At 42.4% G+C, this 27,497-nt stretch overlaps 1 protein-coding gene across 1 annotated transcript in view; it reads left to right on the top strand.

Moving 5' to 3' along the window:
• Nucleotides 1-24,568, top strand: part of LOC311231935 (ADP-ribosylation factor-binding protein GGA3-like) — a gene marked incomplete at its 3' end in the record, with an annotated part of 70,220 nt that extends 45,652 nt beyond the window's left edge. Inside the window, exons 11-17 of the mRNA XM_084318574.1 lie at nucleotides 7,665-7,877; nucleotides 8,905-8,987; nucleotides 9,257-9,894; nucleotides 10,604-11,052; nucleotides 20,377-20,546; nucleotides 23,243-23,353; nucleotides 24,458-24,568. Coding sequence (XP_084174700.1) covers nucleotides 7,665-7,877; nucleotides 8,905-8,987; nucleotides 9,257-9,894; nucleotides 10,604-11,052; nucleotides 20,377-20,546; nucleotides 23,243-23,353; nucleotides 24,458-24,568 — 1,775 coding nt within the window. The remainder of the gene's footprint in view (nucleotides 1-7,664; nucleotides 7,878-8,904; nucleotides 8,988-9,256; nucleotides 9,895-10,603; nucleotides 11,053-20,376; nucleotides 20,547-23,242; nucleotides 23,354-24,457) is intronic.
• Between the last annotated feature and the right edge of the window lie 2,929 nt (nucleotides 24,569-27,497).

The following is a 27,497-nucleotide window of genomic DNA, read 5'->3' as shown; positions in this document are numbered from 1 at the left end:
TATCCTACATTGTTTATTATTCGTATTGCTTTTTTTGCATGGTGCATATTGGCTGTAGAGTGCTTTTGTAGGTATTACCCCACACCTCTGCACAGTAGTTCATATATGGTAGGAAGAGTGTACAGTACAGTGTATACAGTGTTTTTTGGTTTAGAATGTGTCTTATCTTACATAAAACACCAACACTCCATGCCAATTTAGTCCTGACATATTTGACTTGAGGTTTCCAGTTGAGTTTGTGGTCTATTATTACACCCAGAAATGTATTCTCAAATACCCTTTCCAGTTTAATACTATCAATCATTAGTTCGACGGGTGTGTTTTCTTGCATATCACGTTTATCAAATATCATGAATTTGTTTTTCTTTTTATATTTAATGATAATTTATTTGCATCAAACCACACTTTCAGCTTGGATAGCTCAGCTGCGACATTCTTTAACAGCATTTGGAGGTTCTCTCCCTCACAGAAGACATTTGTATTGTCAGCAAAAATAAAGTTTTTCAATATTTTAGACGCATTACCTATATCATTTATATACAGTATGAATAGTTTCAGAATTGACCCTTGCGGCACACCACAGATTATGTTTGACTGAGTGGACCTGTACTCCCCCAACTGCACAAACTGTTGTCTTTGTTCTAAGTAACTTTTTAACCATTTGAGCCCTACTCCTCTGATCCCATACCTTTCCAGAATATCATGATTTATAGTGTCAAACGCCTTCTTCAGATCTATGAAGACCCCTATTGCAAACTTCTTATTATCAATTATGCTTGTCAGTTCCTCTACTAGGTCCATTAGTGCCAATGACGTTGAATGATTCGATCTAAATCCATATTGACTGTCTATAAGTAATGCATGTTTATCAATGAAACTGTCCAATCGTGCAGCAAATAATTTTTCCATTATCTTTGAGAACTGGGAAAGGAGAGAAACCGGCCTGTAATTGGTGAATAGATTTTTCTCACCTGCTTTGAAGATCGGTATCACTTTTGCAGTTTTCATTTTGGTGGGGAAGGCACCCAGTTTGAATGAGAGGTTACATATATGCACTAAAGGGTCTGCTATGGCTATGATTACTTGTTTAATTAAGGTCATGTCAATGCCGTTCCAATCTGTTGATGTTTTATTCTTAAAATTGTTCACAGTATCAATAATTTCATATTTATCTGTATTTCTCAAGAAGATAGTACATGGGTTTCGTTCTTCAAAATAATTAGAAACACCTCCCCCTTGTGGCGGGGTTATCTCCTCTGCCAGTTTGGGCCCCACATTAACACTTTGAATGCCCAGCAGGGGGCGCACATTTAGTGCTTGAATGCCCACATCCACTTCAATGTTAGCATTAATATCGCCTAATCTATGTTTTAAATTATGGCTATGTGTCTAATCTGCCCGTCGCATTATCAATGACCTATTTCCAGTCAACATTGTCGAAGCAGATTGTTTTTTTATCGGTTCATATCCGTTTCATATCATTTAGAAAACCCCTCGTTTTCACGGAAAAAAAGAGGATTCCATGATAATCGCCCCGTACTGTAATATTCTAGAACGTTGTCATTTGTTGGCCTATTTATGAATTGTTTTCAAATAAACGCTAGATTATCGATAGTATATGTGTACGTGTGCACGCTGGTGCGCGCACTGAAAATCGATTCTCTCAGTTCCTGATCGCTCTTAGAGTCAAACAGCCATATCACAGTATAGGGGAAAAGCTTATATCTCCGTGAAAACGGGTCTGATTATCCTAAGACTGGTAACATAGATTCCTTACCTGAGATCAGATGGTATCCAAATGGATTATTCCAATTCCTGATCGCCATTCGAAAAAATCTATCCTTTTATTGATCCCACGCGTATACTGTAAAAACACATAATCCGCGCTGCTCTGAGGGTCCAACATGAAGCTGATCGACCCCGGTTACATGAGTGAGAAGTAAAATGTGGAGTCCGGTTTTTTTTTTCTCATTCATTTTCATTGAGTCCAATCCAAAAGGGTGAATTACCATCTGGGAGACGATAGGGGGCACTTTTTTCACATCTGAGCGCCTGGGTTGGCTGATTTTCCAACGGTAGACTCGGTTGATGAAATATGAATTCAGATCCCTAATAAAAAAAAAACGATGGGCATTCAACCTGCGGGGGGTAAACCCGAGAAAACTCGGGTTGGGCATTCAAAGTGTTAACAAAGAATCTGTTGAACCCTTCTGCCACCTAATTTTTCTTACTTACTGACTTTCCCTCATCTATAAATTCATCTGGAAAGCCAGAACTAGTTGATTTATTTCTTATAATTGAGTTTAATATATTCCATGTTCCCTTTATGTTATTTAATTTTTTTTTCTAATACATTATTATAGTACTATTTCTTACATTTTCTAACAATATCAGTTAGTTTATTTTTGTATAGTTTATACTTAATTTCTTTCTCTTTATTTCTATGTTTTATAAATTCTCTATATAAGGTGTTCTTTTTTTGCAAGCATTCAACAGACCTCCTGTAATCCAGGATTTGTCAGAACTTTTAGCATTTGTTCTACTTTGCTGCATTGGACAGCTTCTGTCATATAACAGCAGGAACATATTGAGAAAAGAATCATAAGCAGAATCCACATCTACTGATTTATATACATTTCTCCAATCCTGTGATAATAGTTCTTTTCTGAACCTATTTAAAGTGTCCTCCGTTCTTAATCTCCTTTGCATAATTACTTTGCTATCAACCACTTTAACATCACAATGATAGACTACAAACACCGGTAAATGGTCACTAATGTCGTTTATTAATAGTCCACTCTCTATATTATCTATTAATGTTGCTGAGTGACATGTGATTCTACTCGGTTTTGTAATAATAGGATATAGACTCCTACTATACATTGCATCCTTAAATTCTTCTATCAATGATAGTTTGTTAGGATTTAAAAAATCTATATTATAATCACCACAAATAAAAGTAAATCAAATCAAATCAAATCAAATTTATTTATAGGGCCCGACAACACACGTTAATGTCCCCATGGGCCGTACAGGTCTTCTTTAAACAAGTCAAGAAGACAACATAACAATAAGTCAAGAACAGAACAAGAACACCATAGGGTCCAAACATTTTTTAGATGAATGCAAATAAATGAAAGAATGCAAGCACTCCCAGACATACCCCACGCGAAGGTAAGGAAAAACTCACTAAAACCTAACAATAGGGAAAAAAGCTCCACAGGCAATGTGGAGGAGAGAAACCTTAGAAGGGCCGTTCAAGGGGGGATCTCCCTTCTTAGATGTCGGTGATAGTAGTGTTGCAGACGGACAGTTGGTAAGCATGCACTCATGTGTGTAGTGAAACACAGATGAGTGCATGCAATAGCAACTGTACATTTTGAAAAATTAAAGATAGAGTTGATAGCGGATCTATTTGAAGCACAGGGGCGGCGCAAGAGGGTCACGTCCTCCCCGTCTTAGTCACGGGACATTCAGCACTCCGGTCGTTGCTCAGGGACAGCCGGAGACAGGGGGAAGGGGGGGTGGCACAGAGAGGGTCGCGAACTCCCGGCATCATCGCGGGACATCCGGCACTCCGGTCACCACTACGAAACCTCCGAAGACAGGGGGGCACGCAGAGGGGGTCGCAGTCTCCCGGCCTTCGTCACGGGACGTCCAACACTCCGGTCAACACTCCAGGACAGCAAGTCATAGGAAGACAGGGAGACGGGACAGGCGTTAGACAGCTCATGAGATTGTAGTAGGCGGACATAGCAATAGATACAAGTGGTAGGCATATATGTGAATGGAGTAGATATATGAAGTAAGCGTATTATGTGAATAGAATAGAAGTACTTAACCCAGCAATGAAACCGCGTTGACTGTTAATCTGTTAACAGTCTGTTAATCAGTTGACAGGACCACGGACAGACGGCGGTGAATAACTGATCCAATGCCTCGGAGGTGCATGTAGAGCAGTCACTACAAGCTTGGCCAAGACCCCGAGGCATCCATCACCTTGGTCAGCGCCAGGAGACGGGTACTCAGAGAGAAGGGGGAGGGAGAGGGGGGGGGGGGGAGAGGGGGGGGGGGGGGAAGAGTTAGAGAGTTCCCATGTTTGTGGTGCTGCAAAGGAGCAGACATGTAGTACCCTGTAGTGCCATGTAGTACCCCGTAGTGCCATGTAGTACCCTATAGTACCCCATAGTGCCATGTAGTACCCCGTAGTATCCTGTAGTACCCTGTAGTGCCATGTAGTACCCTGTGGTGCCATGTAGTACCCTGTAGTGCCATGTAGAGCTGTGTAAGCCATGTAGTACCCTGTAATGCCATGCAGTACCAAGTAGTACTCTGTGGTACCATGTAGTACCCTGTACCCTAACTAAACTACCCTATAGTAAACTACCCAGTGGTACCATGTAGTACCCTGTACCATAACTAAACTACACAGATTAATCTAAAGGTCAGTCCCCGACCAGGTGAGATCAAGGTAGGTTGAAGGAGAGAGAGAAAAGATGAGTCTTAAGCAGGGATTTAAAAGCTTCGACAGAGCAGGCGCCCCTGATGACGGCAGGTAATTTGTTCCACAGGTAGGGAGCGCGGTAGACAAAGGCTCTGTGGCCTTCTGGTCGGTGTTTGTAATCATACCTTCCATCGTTTCTCTGAATCTTTCTATGCTAGAGCTGGGAGCTCTGTAAATGCAACTGACAATGATATTCTTCCTTTTTCCCATGTCTATTTCAATAGCAATACATTCACATAAGTCGTCAATTACCATTGTCATACTTTCAACTATCTTGAACTTTAATCTTCTATCTACATATAGTCCTACTCTTCCTCCATTTTTATTTACTCTATTCATGTAGTTAAAATGATATCCCTCCAACTCAAAATCCACCCCTTTCTCCAGGTTGATCCAGGTTTCCGATATTGCAATTATGCTGAATGGTTTGGTGAACTGTTCTAGATAATCTTTAATCTTATTAAAATTAGCATATAAACTCCTGCTATTGAAATGTATGATCGATGTGTTGTGTTCTAGTTCTAAATAATTTTCTTCTTCTTTTTCTTTCCATTTTCATGGGTTGTTATGAATACTGGATATCAGGATTTACTGACGGCACATTTTGATGGTTACAGCATCATGAAGTCAAGGGCAATCTTTTTTTAAACTGAAAACAGCGCATATGCGGGAAAAAAAAGGCAAAAAAACTGTGCATGCGCGCGCGCACGCGCATGCACAGTTTTTTTTGGCACAGATTTTTTTTTTTTTTTTGCCTTGAAATAGAGAAGCTGAAAAAGGTAGCAGGATGTTGCCTATATTGTCAACAGATATGGTTGAAAAACAAACAATGTTTTAAATGTATTGATACAATTTCTTTAATTGAATCAACTTAAACTAGAAAAGTAAATACAAACTAAATTAACAATGTAAGTAACATTGTTAATTTAGTTTGTATTTACTTTTAGTTTAAGTTAATTCAATTAAAGAAATTGTTTTACACACAAACACAAAAGCAAACTTAAAATAATCAGACAAACTTATGAAAGACAATGACACATCAAATGTATATACACTCTTGTATAGATGTAGCTACTGTCTATCTTAAGAGCAAGTTCTCTACTGTGCAGAGAACATCAAAACACATTCCCAGCGTATGAAAGACAATGACACTAATTGCCTCTATGGATGGGATGCAAGTTAACATTCCATGGCAATGACAGACACAGCCCATCGTTCACACCAAACCTGATGAGGGGCAGGGATTCAATGTGAAACGCCCTACCCAAAGCTGTAAAGGAATGTGAATCACTATTCAAAAACACTCAAAACCCAGTTGTACAATAAATGACCAAGTATGGCTTTGTCAGTATTCCAATGTACAGTGTGCCCCCCCCCCCAATGTACAGCCCCCCACCCACCCAACCTCCTCCAATGTACAGTTTCTACGTCAAATGTATATACACTCTTTTTCTGGACACTTTTTGTATCACAAACAGTACTGTATTTGCAAATCTGATATGTCATAAATGTATAGATGTAGCAGTACTGTCTATCTGTATGTCATGTATGTCATATATATGTTATGATGAATTGAAAATGGGGGACCCTGATGTAAACAAGACGAAAGTCTTTCTCTGGTCTGCATCCCCTTAACAATTGTATGTATTGAGCTGTACTGTACTGTACCCATTCTGCAATCTGTTAATACACTTTTGTTTGTTTTGTAATATTGTTCAAATGTCCTAACCTAGTTGTACAGTAAATGACCAAGTAAGGCTTTATCAGTATTCCAATGTACAGTGTAAAATGTGTGTGTGTCCCCTACCCAACCCCCCCCCCCCCACACCTCCAATGTACAGCCCTCACCCAACCCCACCCCACCCATCCAACCTCCTCCAATGTACAGTTTCTACGCCAAATGTATATACACTCCTTTTCTGGACACTTTTGTATCACAAACAGTACTGTATTTGCAAATCTGATATGTCATAAATGTATAGATGTAGCAGTACTGTCTATCTGTATGTCATGTATGTCATATATGTTATGATGAATTGAAAATGGGGGACCCTGATGTAAACAAGACGAAAGTATTTCTCTGGTCTGCATCCCCTTAACAATTGTATGTATTGAGCTGTACTGTACTGTACCCATTCTGCAATCTGTTAATAAACTTTTCAATCAATCAATCAAAGCAGCTAGCCTATCTCAGACTGTTAGTTAAAGCTGTTGATAAAAAGTGCACTGACTTGTGTGCTGTTTGGGAACAGTTGACAATGTTTATGTAAAGACAGTAAGGGTTTTCATCAGCTCACCTGAATATGTGTTCTCAAGTTAGTATTGGATGTGTGGGACGTCGAGAGCAGCTTCGTTTTTGGTTGACACAATAAACACCTAAACACATATGTTTTAGGCGTTTTTTCAGTCAAACTCATAAACGTGTCCAGGTAGGGCCATGGAGATGCAGTGTTGTTATTGTTGTTGACATCATCTTCATCAATGCCATCAGTGGAAACATCAAATCCCTCTGCCATTATTTCGCGCTGACTGGTTCTGTTATTGTAAATTGCATGATCCATTCATTCTCATTCAGTGGTCTGCGTTTCGATTTTCACTTCCTGGTTTGCGGCCTGGAGTCCCGCCCTATCCTGCCTCTGATTGGCCTACCCGTAAAGTTTTGGCCTACCATACCCAATCGTGAGTCGTCACTCATATCTAAACAAACCAACCAATCATAGTGGGTTTTTTACGGGGAGTTTTTTTCTTCTCCTCGCAGATCTTCTAGTCTAGACTCTTTCTCCCGAAAGTAGCGTGTAACGTTTTTGTGTGCGTGACTGCGCGTACACGCGGGAACATATCTGTGCGCGATTGCGCGTACTTCAGCCTCAGTGACCGAGGTAAAACGCCGTTATACCGCGTTATACCAGCACTGCACCACTGGTCGTAATGACACATACAGTATATGACTTAAGGCTCTACTAAGTGAGATCTATGTTTTGTGGTGTTACAACAGACTTAATATAGTTCTTCAAGGAGTCAACTGACCAATCCAAACTCCACCCTCTTTTCCTTGATCCTCCAATCACAACTGTGGAAAAGCGACAGTTCCGATCAGAGGATCAAGAAAAGAGGGCGGGGTTTGAGATAGGTCCATTCACCCATCTCTATTCTTGCACAGTCGCCAGAGCCCCTGATAGCAGCGGAAAGCAGTCGGAGATCCTGATCGACCTGGTGGGTCTGGACCTCCAGAGCCCATCTCCACCTCCAGCCCCCTGGTCCCTTCCTGCTGACCTTCTCCTGGGGTCCACTTCTATCACCAGCCCAGGGGCCTCCAGCTCCAGCACACCCTCCACCGCACTCTCTCTGCTGGATGGAGAACTCTTCTATTTAGGTAAATGTTTCAGATGCAAGGCACCTCCATGTCCGGCAATGTCACTAACTAACTCGCTCACTCACTCATTCAGTCAGTCAGTGATTCTATATTTATTGCACACACATCCACATGCACACACTCACTTTAAACTAGTGGTGGGACTCGATTAGATTAATTAGAGACTTTAGAGTTAATTCATCTAAATGAATCGCATTTTAAACGCATATCAATATTTGCTAAAATGTTCAATTCAAATGGATTTTGGTATATGAGTGAATCAATGAATATACATTATACCGGTACATACGTTTAAGCAGCAAAATCTTGTTTATTAGCTACTACACAGACAGTCAGATCAATGCAATTTTGAACAAAGTGCAGCAATTTTAGGAATCATATATATATATATATATATATAAATATATATATATATATATATATATCGCAAAGGACCTTTTCTCTTTTGAAAGGTAACATTCTGAAGTTTCTTACACAATAAAAAAAAATCGCTTTGAGTGCTAATGAAATAGAGTAACAGAGGTTTGAACATACTGAAGTAAAAGTTGTGTGTACTCAAATTTCTGTTTAGTGGTTGCCAGATGCCTGTTTTTAAGTTCCAGCTGAGAGGTAGGAGCTGGAAAACATAACGGTTCCATAGCCTGAAGTCTTATAGTCATACAGGTCCAAAGTTTATAAAAATCCCACCGAAAAAGATTTGTATTTCACAAAGGTTTTTGTAATGTGTGTACCGCAATAATTCAGCGTGATTATACAAAATGGCCATCCACTGCCTTTATTTCGCCTATCGAGTCAAAACAAATGACTCTCCTGTAAAACACCATTACATTTGACTGACATTCTGGGTCGTGTTTATAGGGCAGCACGTTTTTCCATTTGTCCAAATTCAGGTCGATATAAATTAAGTATTTAAGTTAAAGTTACTGACATTCTGAGCCGTGTATCCTATAGTTACGTTAGCTTAGTATTAATTTAGGTATAAATAAAATTCTTGACTTGACTTGAATTTGTATTTGTTTCTTTTCAGGCCTTAACGATCCTGCTCCTGCTTTCAGTAAATCAGACATGCCAAAAGATGAAAACTTGAACCATCAATTAACGTCTTTACAGGTAAATACAAGTAATCTGAGTATATTTTGCTTCTTGGAGAATGCCACATACAAGCCCCTAGAGGGTTTTTAGGCAATTCTCATTCTCATCTCTTTGTGTATTATATTGTATTATATATGTAATTGTTTTTACATGTGTAAATAAACCAAACAAACCAAACAAAACAAACTTGCTAAGTTGGTTCATCCATACCCATATTTTCCCATTATTTTGTCTCTTGAAACTATTTCCAATTGGTGATGTTTTCTTTTTGTCATCCTGTCGTCCAGGCTTCCAACCAGGACTTTGATATTTTCAGCTGCGCTTCCCTTCCAGCTCCGGTCTTCTCTACATCCTCGCTCTTCACAGACTCTCTGGCTCTGACGGTCGCTCCAGTTAGCCGACCCCAGTGCTCCATCACAGCGTCCTCCATGGCCTCCCCAGCTCCGGTCTTCTCTACATCATCGCTCTTCACAGACTCTCTGGCTCTGACGGTCGCTCCAGTCTCCACCACAGCGTCCTCCATGGTCTCCCCAGCTCCGGTCTTCTCTACATCCTCGCTCTTCACAGACTCTCTGGCTCTGACGGTCGCTCCAGTCTCCACCACAGCGTCCTGCGCGGCCTCCCCGGCTCCGCTCTTCTCCGCGCTTCCGGTGCCCACGTCATCAGGCCCCACAGACGCACTCCCTCAGCCCCCCCTCTGCGCCCTTCCGAGCACCCCAGCCCCTCCAGCTTGCCTCTCGTTGTCGTCCTGCTCTCCCTCTTTCTCTCTCCCCTCCGCCGCCGAGTTGGCTCCCCTGGTCGTCCAGCCTCAGGTGTCCAGCACGGCCTCCCTCCCTCCCCCCACTGACGCTTGGCCCGCCTCGGACTCCCTCCTCGACCACAGTCTGCAAGACCTCGCCATGCTGGACCTGAGCAGCCCTAGAAAGTGAGGAATAGATCCGCCTTTCGAACCCCGGGCCAACTCTGAAAGTATAAGGGATTTTGGGCAATGTGCGCTGTTGTGTTCCAACCGACACTGCCAAATATTATTGGATTTAAACGTTTTCAATTTTAATTCAGATGTTACTTGTGTGCTTTCCTTGCTTTCCATTGTTCACAGTGAATCTATATCAGTCAGCCATTGTCTGCGTAAAAGTCTTGTGCTTTTATTGATCCAAAGTCACGTTCATTGTCATTTTTCCATGTGATATGGAAGCACGGGGTACAGTACTCAGGTCTCGGTTATAGCCATTAAATACTAAATACTAATCCACGTGAGGAAATGAGGTGTTGCATATTCCTTATGGGTAATAATTAGGGATGTCCGATATTATCAGCCTACCGATATTATCGGCCGATATCGGCATTAAAATGTGATATCGGAAAATATCTGTATCTGTTTTAAAAAAAAAATATATATATATATATATTTTTTTCTTTCATTTCTATAGAAATGATGTCCGATATTATTGGCCGATATCAGCAATTAAAATGTGATATCTGTTGATATCGGTATCGGAAATTAAGAGTTGGACAATATCGGTATATTGGTATCGGTAAAAAAGCCAATATCGAGCATCCCTAGTAATAATGAAGTCTGTGTAATTTATTTTGTATCACAATGGCACTAATTGTATCTTTCATTATCCACACAGCACACCTGGTATGCTGGACCCTAGTGGCTTGCTCGGTATGGATGAGACTCTGGGTGCTACTGTAGTCCCCTCCCCCAGTGTCGGGGTGTCGTCATCGAGGTCCAGCCCCCTGCCTCTGGGCGTGATGCCTGGAGCCCCTGTTCAGCCACCCACCACCACCGGCAGCCAGGCGGATGACAGTCCGCTGCTGCTGCGCTCCCTGTCCCCCGTCCTCCTCCCTCTGGGCCACGCTAGTCCCCCCATCCTCCCTCTGGGCCACGCTAGTCCCCCCATCCTCCCTCTGGGCCACGCTAGTCCCCCCATCCTCCCTCTGGGCCACGCTAGTCCCCCCATCCTCCCTCTGGGCCACGCTAGTCCCCCCATCCTCCCTCTGGGCCACGTCAGTCCGGCTAGAGGACAGGACATCTCCTTGGCTAATGTCGTCGTCCCGCTCGATGCCATCAAGCCAAGTGAGTTTCAGTCAATTAGAAACACACAGGATGTGATGTAACGTGAGCTTATCCCCTTGGTCATGTGATCTGGAGGTGGGTGCATACTGCATATGATGTGGAAACCTTACTCGGGTCATACAGGAAAGAGTTGAGTTTTGTGTATTTTCATATTCATTGCGGCTATTAACTCATTCAGGGCCGAGGCCTTTCCCCATCATGTTCTAGCCAGGCCGCCTGAATGCCTTCTACAACAGAACTGCGTTTCCGCGTCTCTGATTGGCCAGGTCATTTCTGGTCATGTGACATGTACGCCCAATCGTGGAACCGCATGTTTCTACACTGGTTAAGCTTAGGCGCTCGTTCGAAGTTGGTTAAGGTTATAGTTTGTCTTAGAGCATGGCGATAGAACGCCTGCCCTGATTCCGACGGTTAAGCTTAGGCACTCTTTCGAAGTTGGTTACGGTTAGAGTTTGTCTTAGAGCATGGCGATAGAACGCCAGGTAGTTTGCAGGCTGTTAGACCCGGAAATAGGCGCAGAACTTGCTGTCCCACGATTGGCGCACATGTCACATGACCTGGCCAATCGGAGCGCAAAACTCGAACGCAGAAACGCAGTTCCGTCGTAGAAGGCATACACGCAGCCAGGCCAGGTTTCCATTACATATTTTCACTGTGCGTCACCTTGTTTGTAGAGCTATATCTATATTCTATATTATAGCTATGGATACAATACTATGGTAATTTGACAGTAACTATCTTCTGTCCAAGATGCAAAAAAGAATACATTTTTTCATGAATATGTTTGCGCGTTCTGCCGTGGTGAATATAAGTATAATTTCGGAATGATCCAGGCTAATTCCTGGGAGGCTGGCTATAGGCCGCAATGTGAATTCTACTAAAAGCATTGACGTTTCGTCCCTGGACACACTACTATTTCCAAATCAAATGTATATAATAGGTATTATGTTTCATCATGAATGCATGAAAGGGGGGGGGGGGGGGTCGTTTCTGATGCTTTGATTGCCAGTAACGGCATTCGATTAGCTGGATCGGTATGATAACATTGTTGGATCAAGCTGAAATTGACGTCAGATAGTCCTTACCTGTGCTCAGGGGTATACCAAAAAGAATATTCCAATTGTTTGATCGCCATCTGTTCCACGATATAATCCAGCACAACATATCCATCGATTGTCCCGAAAACTATTCAATGCGATCGAGTGAAGCCCTAGGCTTCCCTGTACTAGAAAACTGCGCCCGGAGCGGTAAGACGTAACACCCGGTCTGGAACAGGGTTTACTGCACTCTCGATACTGCCTACTAGTAGGATCTGGCCGGTACTGCACCCTCTGTGTCCCAGTATGCCTTTTAACGGCAACATATGGGGCCGTGACATTGAATAGAATATTAAAATCGAAAGAAAAGCAAAAACTATCCAAAAACGTATATATACACGTTAATGGCCCTTAACACATTGGGTGCCAACAACGAGAAATCTCATTGTTGGCCACCATGCGTTGAGTGCCTATTTTCTCGTTATTTCTTTTATTAGCGATATCCATTCATTTTTCATCCATCCAGCCTCACGTTATCATTGGGACTGGCTCTGACCTCGAAAAGCGCAAATACCGCCCCCTATCGTCTCCCGGATGGTATTGCACCCATTGGATTGGAGTCAATGGAAATGCATCAGAAAAAAAACTCCGGATTCCACATTTGACTTCTGAGCCATGTACCCTGAGACTATTGCATTCATTGAGGCAACCGGAAGCAGCGTGGATCATCTGTTTCGAGGTCTAACGTTGGATCAATAAACGCAATCGATATTTGGAATGGCGATCAGGAATTAGATTAATCTTTTTGCAGAACATCTGATGTGAGGTAAGGACTTTATTTTACCAGTCTTGGGGTAATCAGATGTTTTTTCACATATTTCACAACGTGTGTGTGTGTGTGTGTGTGTGTGTGTATGCGTGTGTGGCATTAGCGCCAGGCAGGGTATAGATAATAGATTTTTCAGCCCGCTTCTCTAGCGTGCATAAGTACACATATACTATCGATAATCTAGCGTTTATTTGAAAACTATTCATAAATAGGCCGAAAAATTACAACGTGTTTTGTGTATTCCAGTAAAGGGCGATTTTCACGGATTTTTCTGGAATCACTAGAAATCTTCAAAACTATACTCGTATTCAAAACGGTATAAAATGGAAATGTACTAATGAAAAAACAATCTGTTTTGTACATGTTGACTGCAAGCAAGTCATTGATAAGCGACGGTTGTATTAGACACATAGCCATAATTTAAGATATAGTTTATGCGTTCGCAAATATCCCCGTCCTCATATTGACTAAAGCGCTGGCACTCAAGCGATAAATAGCACACCCCCTGCTGGCAATCAAAGTGAACACATTCAGTGCCACGCCCCTTTGACCATATTAGGGCTACCATGCCAATAAGGAAGTCAATGGGAGGTCGGGGAAATTTGCGAAGGCTTAAACTATATCTTAAATTATGGCTATGGGTCTAAAACACCCCTCGCTTATCAATGACTTGCTTGCAGTCAACATGTACGAAACAGATTGTTTTTTCATTGGTACATTTCCGTTTTATACCGTTTTGAATACGAGTATAGTTTTGGAGAGTTCTAGTAATTCCAGAGAAATTCCGCGATAATAGCTCTTTAGTGGAATACACAAAACATGTTGTAATTTTTCGGCTGATTTATGAATAGTTTTCAAATAAAAGCTAGATTATCGATAGTATATGTGTACTTATGCACGCTAGAAAAGCGGGCTGAAAAATCGATTATCCATGCCGTGCTTAGCGCTAACGTTATGCACACACACACACACACACACACACACACACACACACACACGTTGTGATCGCTGTGAAAAAAACATCTGATTAACCCAAAACTGGTAACATAGAGTCCTTACCTCACATCAGATGTTCTGCAAAAAGATTAATCCAATTCCTGATCGCCATTCCAAATATTGATCGCGTTTATTGATCCAACGTTATAGTCCAAAACACATAATCGAAAGCTGCTCCCAGCCTCCCCAGTGAATGTGGTAACAGATACTGCTTGCCAGAGAAGGGAAAACCCCGGACCGGACTTTTTTTCTGATGCACATGCCCACCCAATCCAATCCAATCCAATGATGTGCAATACCATCCGGGAGACGATAGGCATCGGTATTTGCCCTTTTCGAGCTCAGACCCATTCCCAATGATAACGTCAGGCTGGATGGATGAAAAATGAATGGATATTAGGGATGGGTACCGAATTCGGTACTTTTGAGGTACCGAACCGAAACACGTCGGTACTACCGAGTATCGAATCAAGTGAGAAACCGAAAAAAAAATAAATTTTTTTTTTTTATTTTATTTTTTTTACTTTTATTTTTATTTTTTTTACTTTTTTCTTTTCATGTCAACGTTCACACACACAATATATGCTTACCTAGGATTTGACTTGATTCAACAACAAAGCAGTCGGAGCAATGACAAGCCGAAAAGTGTCGAAATTGTAGTTATTTGAAGTTTGGATTTTTTTTTTACGACAGGTAGGTAAATTAAATTTCTTGAGACTAAAGTACCGAAAAAAGGTACCGTTGGGTACCGGTATCGGTTCAAATGTGAAAGGTACCCATTAGGGCTGGGCGATATGGCCTAAATATGATATCACGATATTTTCTGACCTTTCGGCGATACACGATACGCATCACGATGTTTTTATTTTTTCCCCCAAACAATTCATTATGAGGCTTACCCAGACAGTATTTGAGTTTGCAAGCTAACATTAAAGACAAAATAAAATACCCATGCATTTAGCATTTTTATATTATATATTAGATTTAGATTATTGGATTATTAGATTATATATTGCATATATTTAGCAATGAGATATTATATGATTTAGATATGAAATATGATGAATTGAAAATGGGGGACCCTGATGTAAACAAGACGAAAGTCTTTCTCTGGTCTGCATCCTCCAGTCCACTGTTGATTGTTGTTGTATTGAGCTGTACTGTATTGTACCTATGCTGCAATCTGTTAATAACGTTTATATTCATTCAGTCGGCAAACAGAATCATTTTGATTGACAGTCGCGTCTGCCAATTACGTCACATCGCTTGCACCCGCCCTGCTGTTCTTAGCACCAATCGGCAAGCGCGTATTAATTTTTTACTTCCGCTATTGGAGAGCTCAATGAAAACAACAATGGCAGCGGTAGCTCGCCGCGGCCGACGATTAGCTTTTAGCTCTGCAGAATGACTAAACGACTGGAGGCATAATGATTTTACTGCAACGGATGTTATAATAAAAGCCTTTCCATACATCTGTCTGATTGAAAACGTTATTAACAGACCGCAGAATGGGCACAACGGAGTCAGCACGGGCTGAGATATGAACGGCTAATGCTTGCTATATCTAGGTCGACCTCGGTCGTTGCTATGTAAATACGCTGATGTTATTGAAAGTGTAACTATATAACGTCAATGCCACAAAACGAATGCCTTTGTTATCATAAGTAGTAACTTTTGATGCAGTAGTGTGTGTGTGTGGGGCGGCGGCGGCGCTGTTCAAAAGTTTCAACGTGTGGACCAGATTGACGCGACACAAGCCTCTTGGGCAAAACATCACGATATCCACGATACGTTTAAAAAGTGTATCGTTAATGAACTGTACCCGATATTTATATAATATCGTCATGTCGCCCAGCCCTAGTACCCATCCCTAATGGATATTGCTAATAAAATAAATAACGATTAAAACCAGAGTTTTCTCGGGCCTTGGCACTCAACGTATGGCGAGTTAACCCGACTAATCTCGTCGTTGGCACTGAATGTGTTAACCGTTGGCGCCCAATAACATAAGCGTTGTTGGCCGTGAAAGAGTTAAGTGGGTGCTTGTGAGCTTTCAGGTTAAAGCTGCAGTAGGCAACTTCTGCGAAATGAGCAAGAGTGAGTTTACCTGCCCAGACAGCTCTGCATCACTTTTCAAGCGCATGAACGTGCAACAGAGGTTTCCCACAGACTCCCAGAGGCAGCAGCAGCTTTAACCCTTTCACTACCACAATACAGAAGGTTAACCCTTTCACTACCACACTACAGAAGGTTAACCCTTTCACTACCACACTACAGAAGGTTAACCTTTCACTACCACACTACAGAAGGTTAACCCTTTCACTACCACACTACAGAAGGTTAACCTTTCACTACCACACTACAGAAGGATAACCTTTCACTACCACACTACAGACAGTTAAGAATGAATGAACACAACACTCTTAAAACTATAATAAAGTACTCAGCCTCTACTGTCTTTAAAGGTCCCATGTTTTGCTATTCCTTTCACTATTTGGGCAATGTTACACAATTCCTGTGAGTCTATGGAACACATCTGTACGTTTTTTTTCCAAAAAATTAATTGTTTTGTATTTCTAATCAAGTACTCTAAAGCAGCATTTTCCCACTTCAAGATTTCAAGCTGTTTTGGGTTGGGCTCCGCCCATACTCGCAAAGCGTTTTGAGTGACAGTCACCCACAGTCTGCACTGGCAGACAGAGAGAGACATAGAGAGATAGACAGGGAGACTAATTAATTTAGCCGCAGGGGGCATAATCCCACGGGACAATGCATTGGTAACTTGTTTCAAATGAGAATATATACCCCCGTGAATATTATTGCACGGATCGGAATAAGCGCTGGAGTGTGCGTGTGCGCTATGATATTTTGCAACAGGTTGATGTAAAAAAGAAGCAGTGAAGCTAGACCAGCTCTCTCAGAGAGTCCTGAGAGTGCTGGTCTAGCTTCACTGCTTCTTTTTTATATAATACTTAATGGGATTTCAGCACCCAGTGTCGAATCTTGAGAGCGCGGTCTAACTTGACATTTGCAACAGGTTGATGTGACACGAGTGCTGACAGAGAGAGCAGAGCAGGGTTTCCGTTAGAAAAAATTGTTGCCGGCCTCAGTGTCCGGTAGATTTCAATCTACCGGTCAAATGAGAGAAATTCCGGTCAGAGTTTATTGAGCTTAAAAACAATTGATAGGCAGGCTATTATAAAGAATGACATCCTCAAGGCATGTAGATTTATAATATTTTAACTTAAAACTAGGCTACTTTTGCGTATACAGTCATTATATTCCAAATAAAATAAGTCCAGAGACTCCGTGCTGCTGCTGACTTTAAATCAAATAGGTGTCTGTGGGCAGTCGGCCCGACATTAATAAACAGCAGTCTGTTATAATCACATTTTTATGAGCTAACGAATTCCGTTATATTGGACATTTGTATTAATTATATCAAGCGAAGAACTGAGAAATTTGGCAGAGAGAGACGGCAACATTAGCGTGGGTTTGCGTGATGAATCTCCACCTCCCAACGACTTATTTGCGAGAGTATGCCGCTGCAGAGCCGCAGATTCAGCTGTTTTCAGGCCCTATCTGGGGACCGCTCAGCAGCGCCCCCCACCCAACAGCTGAATTGTCAATGGCTGAATTGGAGTATTGCACTGTGCCGGCACAGCTGGTGGGTTCTGTGGCTCTGCAGCTGCATGCACTCGCAAACCCAGCACTAAGCTCTGGCTGACAACGTCGTTGTCATTATTAGACCTGCTTGGTGAAGCAACGATGAAACAAATGTAATGATTGTTTCGTTCATCGCATAGGCTATTTAATTTTAGCCTATTTTAATACAATTCAAATAATCAAATTGTGCTTAGAGGGAATTATTTCCACCGTATATTATGACCGGGGAGATTAAATATGTCGGACTTCAACAGATTTTGCCGGTCAAATACCGGTAATTACCGGCTAACGGAAAACCCTGGAGCAGAGAATGAGCGAGCGAGGGAGAGAGAGAGAGATTTACACACTGTAAATGCTCCGTATCCCTCTCTCTCCCTCTCTCTCTCTCTCTCACTCGCCCGTTCTCTGCTCTCTCTCTGTCGGCACCCGCGCCACGTCAACCCGTTTGAGGAAGTGTCAGTATTTCCACTCGCTCTGTTGTTGAGCGAATTGTTGATTGTGGGCAGTGACTACAACCAGTGCCTTATTCATGTCAGCAAAACAGTCAAATCAGAATGGCTTAGTTCAGTGAGGGAGGATCTCGTGAACTCGAGACTGGACTAATGAGCCAAAATGAGAATTAGAGACACAGACCCCATTGATACAACCCCACATTGCTAGAAAACAATGCTAAACACTGGAAAAGGATATTTATAAAACGATGAGTCTCTGTAGTGTGGTAGTGAAAGGGTTAACATTATGTAGTGTGGTTGTGAAATGGTTAACGCTTTGTCGTGTCAATCAATCAATCAGATTTATTTATATAGCACATTTAACATGACACATGTCAACCAAAGTGCTGTACAGAGGGTATATATATAGATACATATTGACAACAATCACAACTCCGTTTTACGGGAGGGCACACAGGCAAGCACACAGGGAAAATAGGGCATGAGTCAGTGAACGGGAAAAGCTAATAGGTAGAAGTGGGTTTTGAGCCTAGATTTGAAGGCATCTATTGAGGGGGCAAGCCTAATGGAGGTGGGGATGCTGTTCCACAGTTCAGGGGCTGCGACAGCAAAGGCACGTAGGAGGGGGGATGTAGGAGGGGGGCTGACCATTAATGGCTTTAAAAACTAATAGGATAACCTTAAAATATATTCTGTAGCATACTGGAAGCCAATGAAGGGAGGCAAGGACAGGGGTGATGTGGTCTCTTACGGGTTCCGGTCAACAGTCTGGCAGCGGCGTTCTGTACTAGCTGTAGGCGGGACAGGGAAGACTGGTTGATGCCTATATAGAGGGAGTTGCAGTAGTCTCTTTGAGTTTAGCAATGGTGCGTAATTGGAAAAAACATGCCTTCACCACTGAGTTCACTTGTCGGTCGAATTTAAATTGGGGATCAAAAATTACACCTAGGTTCTTGACATAAGGCTTGACCAGGGAGGACAGGTTGCCAAAACATGTTGGTAAGGGTGGTGACAGCATCTGGGGGACCGAAGAGGATTATTTCACATTTGTTTTCATTTAGTTGTAAAATGTTTTGTGCCATCTAACATTTTACGTCGTCAAGGCAGGACATGAGACTGTTAAGTAAAGACTGGTTGTTAGGTTTCAGAGAGACATAAAGCTGTGTGTCGTCAGCATAACATTGAAAAGAGATGTTGTGCTTCTGAATGATTGAACCAAGGGGTAGCATGTAAAGAGAGAACAGGATCGGGCCAAGGATGGACCCTTGCGGGACCCCACAGGAGAGGGCGGTTGAGCGGGAGGAGCAGTTGGCAATGTTGACAGCAAAGCTTCTATTTGTGAGATAGGAGGAGAACCATGCTAGTGCAGTGCCACTGACACCAACCCCATGTTGGAGACGATCTAATACAATTTTGTGATCAACAGTGTCGAAAGCTGCGCTGAGGTCAAGCAGCATCAAAACAGAGCAGTCACGGTTGTCAGCGGCGAGGAGTAGGTCATTTGAAACCTTAAGGAGGGCTGATTCTGTGCTATGGCCAGTCCTAACAGAACAACCTTTTCAAGTATTTTTTACAGAAAAGGAAGCTTGGAAATGGGCCTGTAATTACTGTTCTGGGTGGGGTCAAGGTTTGGTTTTTTCAATAGGGGCTGGACTACTGCATGTTTAAAGCAGGAGAACAGTACCAGTTGCCAGGGAGCTGTTAATAATGGAGAGGATGCTGGAACCGGTTGGTGAAAAACCTGTTTCAGGAGAGCAGTGGGAACAGTGTCGAGGGGGCAGGTCGCAGGTTTCATAGAGGAAACTATCTCTGTGAGGGGCAGTTAAAGGGCCTTCTGTATTATCACAGTGAAAGGGTTAACCCTTTGGTAGTGAAAGGGTTAAGCTGAATAAAATGAATAAATAAATAAATATTGCCCAGCCTTTTTTTTTTTATCTTTGAAAATGTCAGCTTAAAGGTGCTGGGGTGCCTCTGGGAGTCTGTGGAAAACCTTTGTTGCACATTGAAAAGTGATCTTTCTGCTGGGCAGGTAAACTCACTCTTGCTCATTTCTCCAAAGTTGCCTATACAAACGACAAAGTCGAAAACATTTACATCTTTGCGATTTTCATCTTTGCATTTATTTTCAAACTTTTTTCCAAAAGATGTGGACACAGTCCACTGTTAATGGTCTGTAGTGAAAGGATTCGCCTCTGTAGTGTGGTTGTGAAAGGGTTAACCATTTGTCATTGTGGCAGTGAAAGTGTTAACCTTCTGTATTGTCACAGTGAAAGGGTTAACCATTTGGCAGTGTGGTAGTGAAAGGGTTTTAATCAAAGGGTTTTCCCCTTTTGATGTTACTCAGGCAAAGTTTGTCCAGTGACGGCATATGACAAAGATGGCGTCCGTGTCCTGCTGCACTTTGCCACCGCCTGTCCACCGGGCCGGCCCGACGTACTGGTGATGGTGGCGTCCATGTTGAACACGGCCCCACTGCCCATCAGGAATGTAGTCCTGCAGGCTGCCGTGCCTAAGGTACACAACCAGCACATCCATTCACTACAGCACTGGTGGTTTTAAAGTTATAATCTCAAACATTTCCATGTCTTTCAAGGCACTCTTCATATATATATATATATATATATATATATATATATATATATATATATATATATATATATATATATATATATATATATATAGCTTTAATATAGGGATGTTCGATATTGGCTTTTTTACCGATATCCGATATACCGATATTGTCCTGTCCAACTCTTCATTTCCGATACCGATATAAACCGATACCGATATATGCAGGGTTTACCCCCCCAAAAAACGGAATAATTTCAGGTAATTAACATTACTTATTACATGGCGTTTTCACATTCGCCGAAATGCTTGCTTGTGATTGGTCAATAGCGCTCGTCAGAGGTCCGATATTACTCGATAGCGGACCTCTGTGGAACAATAATGACCGCTGTGCGCAGCTGTTCGCAATCAAGGCCACTGACACACTGCATCAGTGCAGCCAATCAGACACACCTGCCGGCTGCACTGACAGCGGAGTGTGTGTGACGATGACAGCGGAGCCAGAACAGAACTGCGTCTGCATTTGATCTCGTCTTGTCGATGTAAAATAAATTAGGTATATTGTTAGTAAGTTAGCCATGTAATAAGCGGGATAATGTATCATTGTGTATTCGATCATTGTCGCAAAATAATTGACCTTCACTGATGTTTAAAACACCTCGGCGCTGCGCCTCGGTATTTTAAACTCTGTGTCGGTCAATTATTTTGCGACAATGACCTCGTAGCTATACATTATCCCTTACATATCTCTTGTCGTGGAATTAACACAACATTATGCATACTTTTGACAAATAAAATAAGAATTTGTTCATACTTGCTTGCCTGGGTAAATAAATGTAAAAAAAATAAATGTACATTTTTTTTTCTTTTTTTTTGAAAACCGATACCGATATTTTCCGATATTAGATTTTAATGCAAATATCGGTAGGCCGATAATATCGGACATCCCTACTTTAATATATTGCTTAGTTCATGTTTGAACAATAAAAAGCTGCCAACATGCTTCTTCAGGGCATACAAACACATGAACTCTGAGCCATATTATAAAGGAGGCCGTGCTAATCACTCAATCAAGCTCAGGTGTGAGCATTTAGTCAGCCTAAGGTCTAGCTGTCATAATAGCAAATGCCTCCTTAAGGCCCTCCCATAGTCGAGCAGACTGTACACGGAGCAGACTCCGCGGAGGTCCGCGCGGACTCTTTGAGCTTTGATCTCAGCGGACAGCAGACCCACAGCAGAGTCCAAGTGCGAAGCTCCTATTTTCTGACGCGCAGACGTCCGCGCCGCTGACTTGGTGTCACACAAAACGCTGCTCTGCGTTTTGGTTGACATCGAACTGCATTTAATGTGACGCCGATCTGCATTTTACTCTGACCACTCGCTCCGTGCCAAGAGAGATGTTTGAATGGCTTTTCTAAATGAAGTGTGTAAAATTGCCAGTTTTATTTCGAAATATTGGAAACGGAGATAACATAGAATGTTATCTCCGTTTCCAATATTTTGAAATAAAACTGGTGCTTTTATTTCATGCAATGTTTGTCATTTCAGCACCACGCGCTGTCCACCTCAAGCCTATACGGTACATTGCATCTCGCTGCCTATATACCTGTTATTCAAGTGCGTAAAACTGCCCGTTTTATTATCGAAATATTGGAAACGGAGATAACATACTCTTTATTTTGACATCGGATGACGACGACATGACAGAAGTTGAACAGCGTGGGGACAATTGTGTAAACTGGCGCGTGACATGTAGGAAATTGGTCCGTGGAGGTCCGCTCGACTATGAAGGCTCAAAGAGTCCAGTGGACCTCCGCTGAGTCCAGTCCGCTCAACTATGGGAGGGCCTTTAGGCTGACTAAATGCTCACACCTGAGCTTGATTGAGTGATTAGCACGGCCTCCTTTATAATATGGCTCAGAGTTCATGTGTTTGTATGCCCTGAAGAAGGCTGACAGCTAGGCCGAAACATGTTGGCAGTTTTTTATTGTTCAAACGTGAACTAAGCAATATATTAAAGCTTTTTTATATATGAAGAGTGCCTTGAACTTTGTTGTTTTTCTGCTGGCTCCCCAATATCCAAACTGAGCACCTTCTAAACACGAGATTCACACTACAAGAGCGCTGTAGCCCTCCTTCTTGTTAAAATGTCCATGTCTTATTTTGACAGACACTATCACAAATTGATATAACAACCCTACCTATACCCAAGGTGTACATGCTTTTACATGTGCTGTTCTTGGCTGTTCTAAACTGGTGTCTGGTAGGACATTCCCAAGAGAACCAACCAGCACACAGGAAGTGATGCGCTTTACGTCACCAGCACCGGCAGCAACCGCAATTTGTTTATAATGAATAGGAGATGAACTTGGTAGTTAGCATGCTTTTTCAAGATGGAAAGCAAGTCAATACAGTGCAAAACTACAACGGCAATGACAATATGTCACCAAAACAAACACAAATTATGTATTATTTTTATTACTACTTTAAATACTGATCATTAAAAGTACCAATTTTTTTTTGTTTTGGGGTCCCACACCTTTCCTTGTAAAATAGCTGAGTGTGTGTGTGAGTGAGTGAGTGTATGTATGTATATGAAGCTAAATCTTGCTTCAGTTGATCACTGTTCATTCTTTCTCTAGTCAATGAAGGTGAGGCTGCAGCCACCGTCAGGGACAGAGTTGGCACCATTCAACCCCATACTGCCCCCTGCTGCCATCACACAGGTCATGCTGCTGGCCAATCCACTCAAGGTAATCAATTGGGGGGGGGGGGGTCGTCTTCTTACAGTAACTCATTCAACGCCATAGCCACGCCCCATCTCTGCTCTCTAGCGCCAGCTTTCCATTCCCTATTTTCACGACATTTCACAATCTTTGTGGATCTATTATTCTATATTATAGCTATGGAGAAAATAGTACGGCTCATTTGACAGACACTATTTGTAGTCCAATATGTAAAAAATAGTAAATTTGTTCATGTATACGTTCGCGTGTTATCCCATGGTGAATATTGTGTAAGGGCAACCGAACAACAAAAAGATAAACATAGACTCGTACAAGATGGAAACACTTCTGAAAGTCTTTGAAAAGTCTATTAAATTCATTAATTCTACCGATCTCTCTTGCTATCAGCTTGATGATTGTTGCGGCCCAGTGGTTAGCCAAAAGCCTTCCCTGTTAGCCGAAGCTAGCTATCTAGTGGCTATAGAGGGTGGAGGGGCCTCCCATCCCCCCCTCCAGCTGCTGCAGTCTCTTGGTCCACCTGTCTACGCGTCTGCCTCATCTCCTAGTCTGGTTAGTCTTATTTTAAACCAGAAGAAACTAACAGCTATAACGTCTTTCCCCTAGCAACGGTGGCCAGCCCTGTAGCCACGCCCTTTCTCTCGTTACTAAGTGACACAACGCCAGCCAGTGTTCTGCCCCCCCCCCCCAGAGAGTCTGTGTGGTTCCAGAATGTTGCTATAAAGCGCCTCTGTGGATGACCCTGGACAATGTCTTATCTTTGAGAGATGGGAGCTCAGCTGATAAAGGCCCCTGTCTGCGCCTTCTGACTGGGGACACACACACATACATACATGGCAGCTGTCCTCCTCAGCGCTTATAGTTATAATATCTAATATCTATAAGTTATTTACATTATATACACATATGAAAAACAAGTGCTATCTCTCAATCCTAACCAGTGTGTGTGTGTGTGTGTGTGTGTGTGTGTGTGTGTGTGGTGTGTGTGTGTGTGTGTGTGTGTGTGTGTGTGTGTGTGTGTGTGTGTGTGTGTGTGTGTGTGTGTGTGTGTGTGTGTGTGTGTGTGTGTGTGTGTGTGTGTGTGTGTGTGTGTGTGTGTGTGTGTGTTTTCAGGAGAAGGTTCGGATGAGATACAAGCTGACATTCACACTGGGAGAGCAGTCGTGTACGGAAGAAGGGGAGGTGGACCGGTTCCCCCCTGCTGAGGGGTGGGGGGCTCTCTAGTCCCGCCCCTGCTGAAGGGTGGGGGGCACTCTAGTCCCGCCCCTGCTGAGGGGTGGGGGGCTCTCTAGTCCCGCCCCTGCTGAAGGGTGGGGGGCACTCTAGTCCCGCCCCTGCTGAAGGGTGGGGGGCACTCTAGTCCCGCCCCTGCTGAAGGGTGGGGGGCACTCTAGTCCCGCCCATGCCCCTGCTGAAGGGTGGGGGGCACTCTAGTCCCGCCCATGCCCCTGCTGAAGGGTAGGGGGCACTCTAGTCCCGCCCATGCCCCTGCTGAAGGGTGGGGGGCACTCTAGTCCCGCCCATGCCCCAAGGCTGGACACACTCTACAAGATTTCTTCCACTAATCAGCTGCCATAAATTGCAATCCCTGCCAAATTTTCAAGACCTCAGTCTTGTTAGAAAGCTTGAGAAAGTTTGACTTGGAATTTTCACTACATATATATATATATAGGGATGCCTAATCGGGGTTAAATCTAGTCAAAGTCCTGTAGTGTGTGACCAGCCTAAACCTCATGACTGTGCCAGGAGTGTGCAGTAACACATGAACAGCTTGGATCTAACGGATCTACATATGTGGGGAAATAGTGCGTTTGTGAATGTTTCATATAGTAAGTTATTAAGTGCTATTACCATTATTATATGCATATTGCCCCTTTTTTTTATGTGGAAGTGAAATAGCCCCACCTACTGTTCAGGCAATTCAGACCTGACTTTATTACAGAATTATTGCACTTTAGAATGCCATGCGGTCTTATGATGCTTGATTTTATAGCAACAAATACAGTACTTGACGTGTTGAAGAAGTGGTCGATGAAGACTAGGTCATATGTGATAAATAAATAAATAAAAGTGAGCGGTCAGGTAAGATGTCACACCAGATATCGTGACACAGGATGTCACGTTCCAAATGATAACCTCTTTAGTTGAACAAATTGGACTGGTCTGGACAAATTGTCCTTCTGTTGACCGACAGTGGCTGATTGGTTCATTGAAAATCAATAGTCTTTTACCCACATCCTCTGTTTTTATTTATTTTTTTATTGGGAGCTGACGTCATCAATATTGCGTACTGTATACACATTGTTTATGTCTTTATTATAAATATAAGTCATGGGTCATTATGAGATTTTTCCTAAGAGTTGTTGTTGACTTTTAATATATTAGGGCTGGTGGGACACCGTTATCCCACGGGATGTGTGCAACTTTCAGTATTTCTTTCTTTTTGTGAGTGATTGTCATGAAACGATGATGTTCTTGGTTTTGGAGAGAAGGTGTCGAACCCGACCGGTGCTGTCGCGTCGCGGTGCTGAACCCCTGCGTACTGTGGGCGTTCATACTCAGTGTTGCTGATGGTCCCCACTCCACTCTGCTCAATCGGGTGCGATGTCACAGAACGTCCCTGCGGACGTGTCGAGCGGAGTGTTCATTATGTAGCATACAGCGTTGTGTGTGTGTGTGTGTGGTGGATTAATTTATTTCTTGCCATTTGGATAGCAATGTAATACCAATAGGATGAAACATTTGGGATGGTTCAAACCGATACAATAGCCCACTTTACACAAGTCCAGGGCTGAATCGGCCACATGAAACATGATAAAAACGTGTTATTTGAAATGGTGGCACAGTGGGCATGACCTCTCTGTCGGCAGTAGGATGTGAACCGCTGTAATGTTGACTTGTTATGGTAATGTGTTAGTCCTGGTTCCACTCATGTTACACAAGTCGTGTTCCTTTCCCTGGAACAACTACCAATGTTTTGCATATTTGATTTTTTACTATCATATTTGGAAAATATTTTACTTCTTTGAATATGCCTCGAGGTAATACAAATACTATATATGGTAACAATCAAACCTTGGTGGTTTATCCAATGTATTAGGCCTACCTTGTGTTACACAAAAACTGACTTTTTTTGTCTTTCTGAAGCTAGTAGTAAGCTACAATGTAAAGGGTTTCCACGTACATTTTGTCATAAAGGAATATGTATTTATTTGTCTTTAGAATGTCAAATGAACAATTATGTGCAAGCTCCTTATTGGGAGAAATATTTTTGGAAAGCCGTTTCTCTGCATGAAGAATAAAACATTTGTTTTAAGAGATTTGAACCTTTTGTATGACAAATGTTATCATTCATTTCAATTTGAATACTTGCACTGTAGAGTGAGTCTGCTCTTACATTATCATTGCACTCTAATAATAATAATTTCTTGGATTTATATAGCGCCTTTCAGGAGACCCAAGGCGCATAACAGTGTGTGGGGGGGGGGGGGGCAGCTAAGGGGAAGGAGATCAGAGGAACAAGGTAACAACAAAGTAAGAAAGAAAAGAAAAGAGGGAAATCAGGCAGAGTCATTTATAAATTTGGTGAAGAGGTGAGATTTGGGATTTGAAAGAGTCCATGGATGTAGAACTGCGGATGTTTGGAGGGTGGGAGTTCCAGAGAGTGGGTGCTCCAGAACTTTAGTTAATTATGTTTATTTAGTCAAGAGCGATGTGTAAAAAAAAAAAAAAACATTAATCTCAAATAATGAGAGCAGATGGATTGCACCTTTGCTTTGCTATTGGCTCATTTCTGATATTTGAAGAACATCTCCTAATAGTAGCCGCGTTCTACAAAATGTTACACGCTGTTACAAAATGTCTAATTCGTGAAAGTTCAAGCTTCTCACTGATCGATAATCAACATGTCCCTATAAGATAATATGGTCATTGTATTTTCTTTGGAATGCAACCAGTTTCTTTGGGTGAGTTGGAGCATTTTGAATGGATGGTCATGAAATTGTGTGTGTGCGTGAGTCTGGGCTTTTTTGGCAACTTAACCGTCTAGTGTAGTGAAAGGGTTTACCTTCTGTAGTGTGGTTGTGAAAGGGTTAACCCTTTATCGTGTGGTTGTGAAAGGGTTAACCCTTTGTCTAGTGGTAGTGAAAGTGTT

This window comes from Notolepis coatsorum (genome assembly GCF_963971535.1).
Source record: "Notolepis coatsorum genome assembly, chromosome: 7".
NCBI lineage: Eukaryota > Metazoa > Chordata > Actinopteri > Aulopiformes > Paralepididae > Notolepis > Notolepis coatsorum.
The sequence above is the reverse complement of the archived record's forward strand: the minus strand, read 5'-3'. Positions and strand labels throughout refer to the sequence as shown.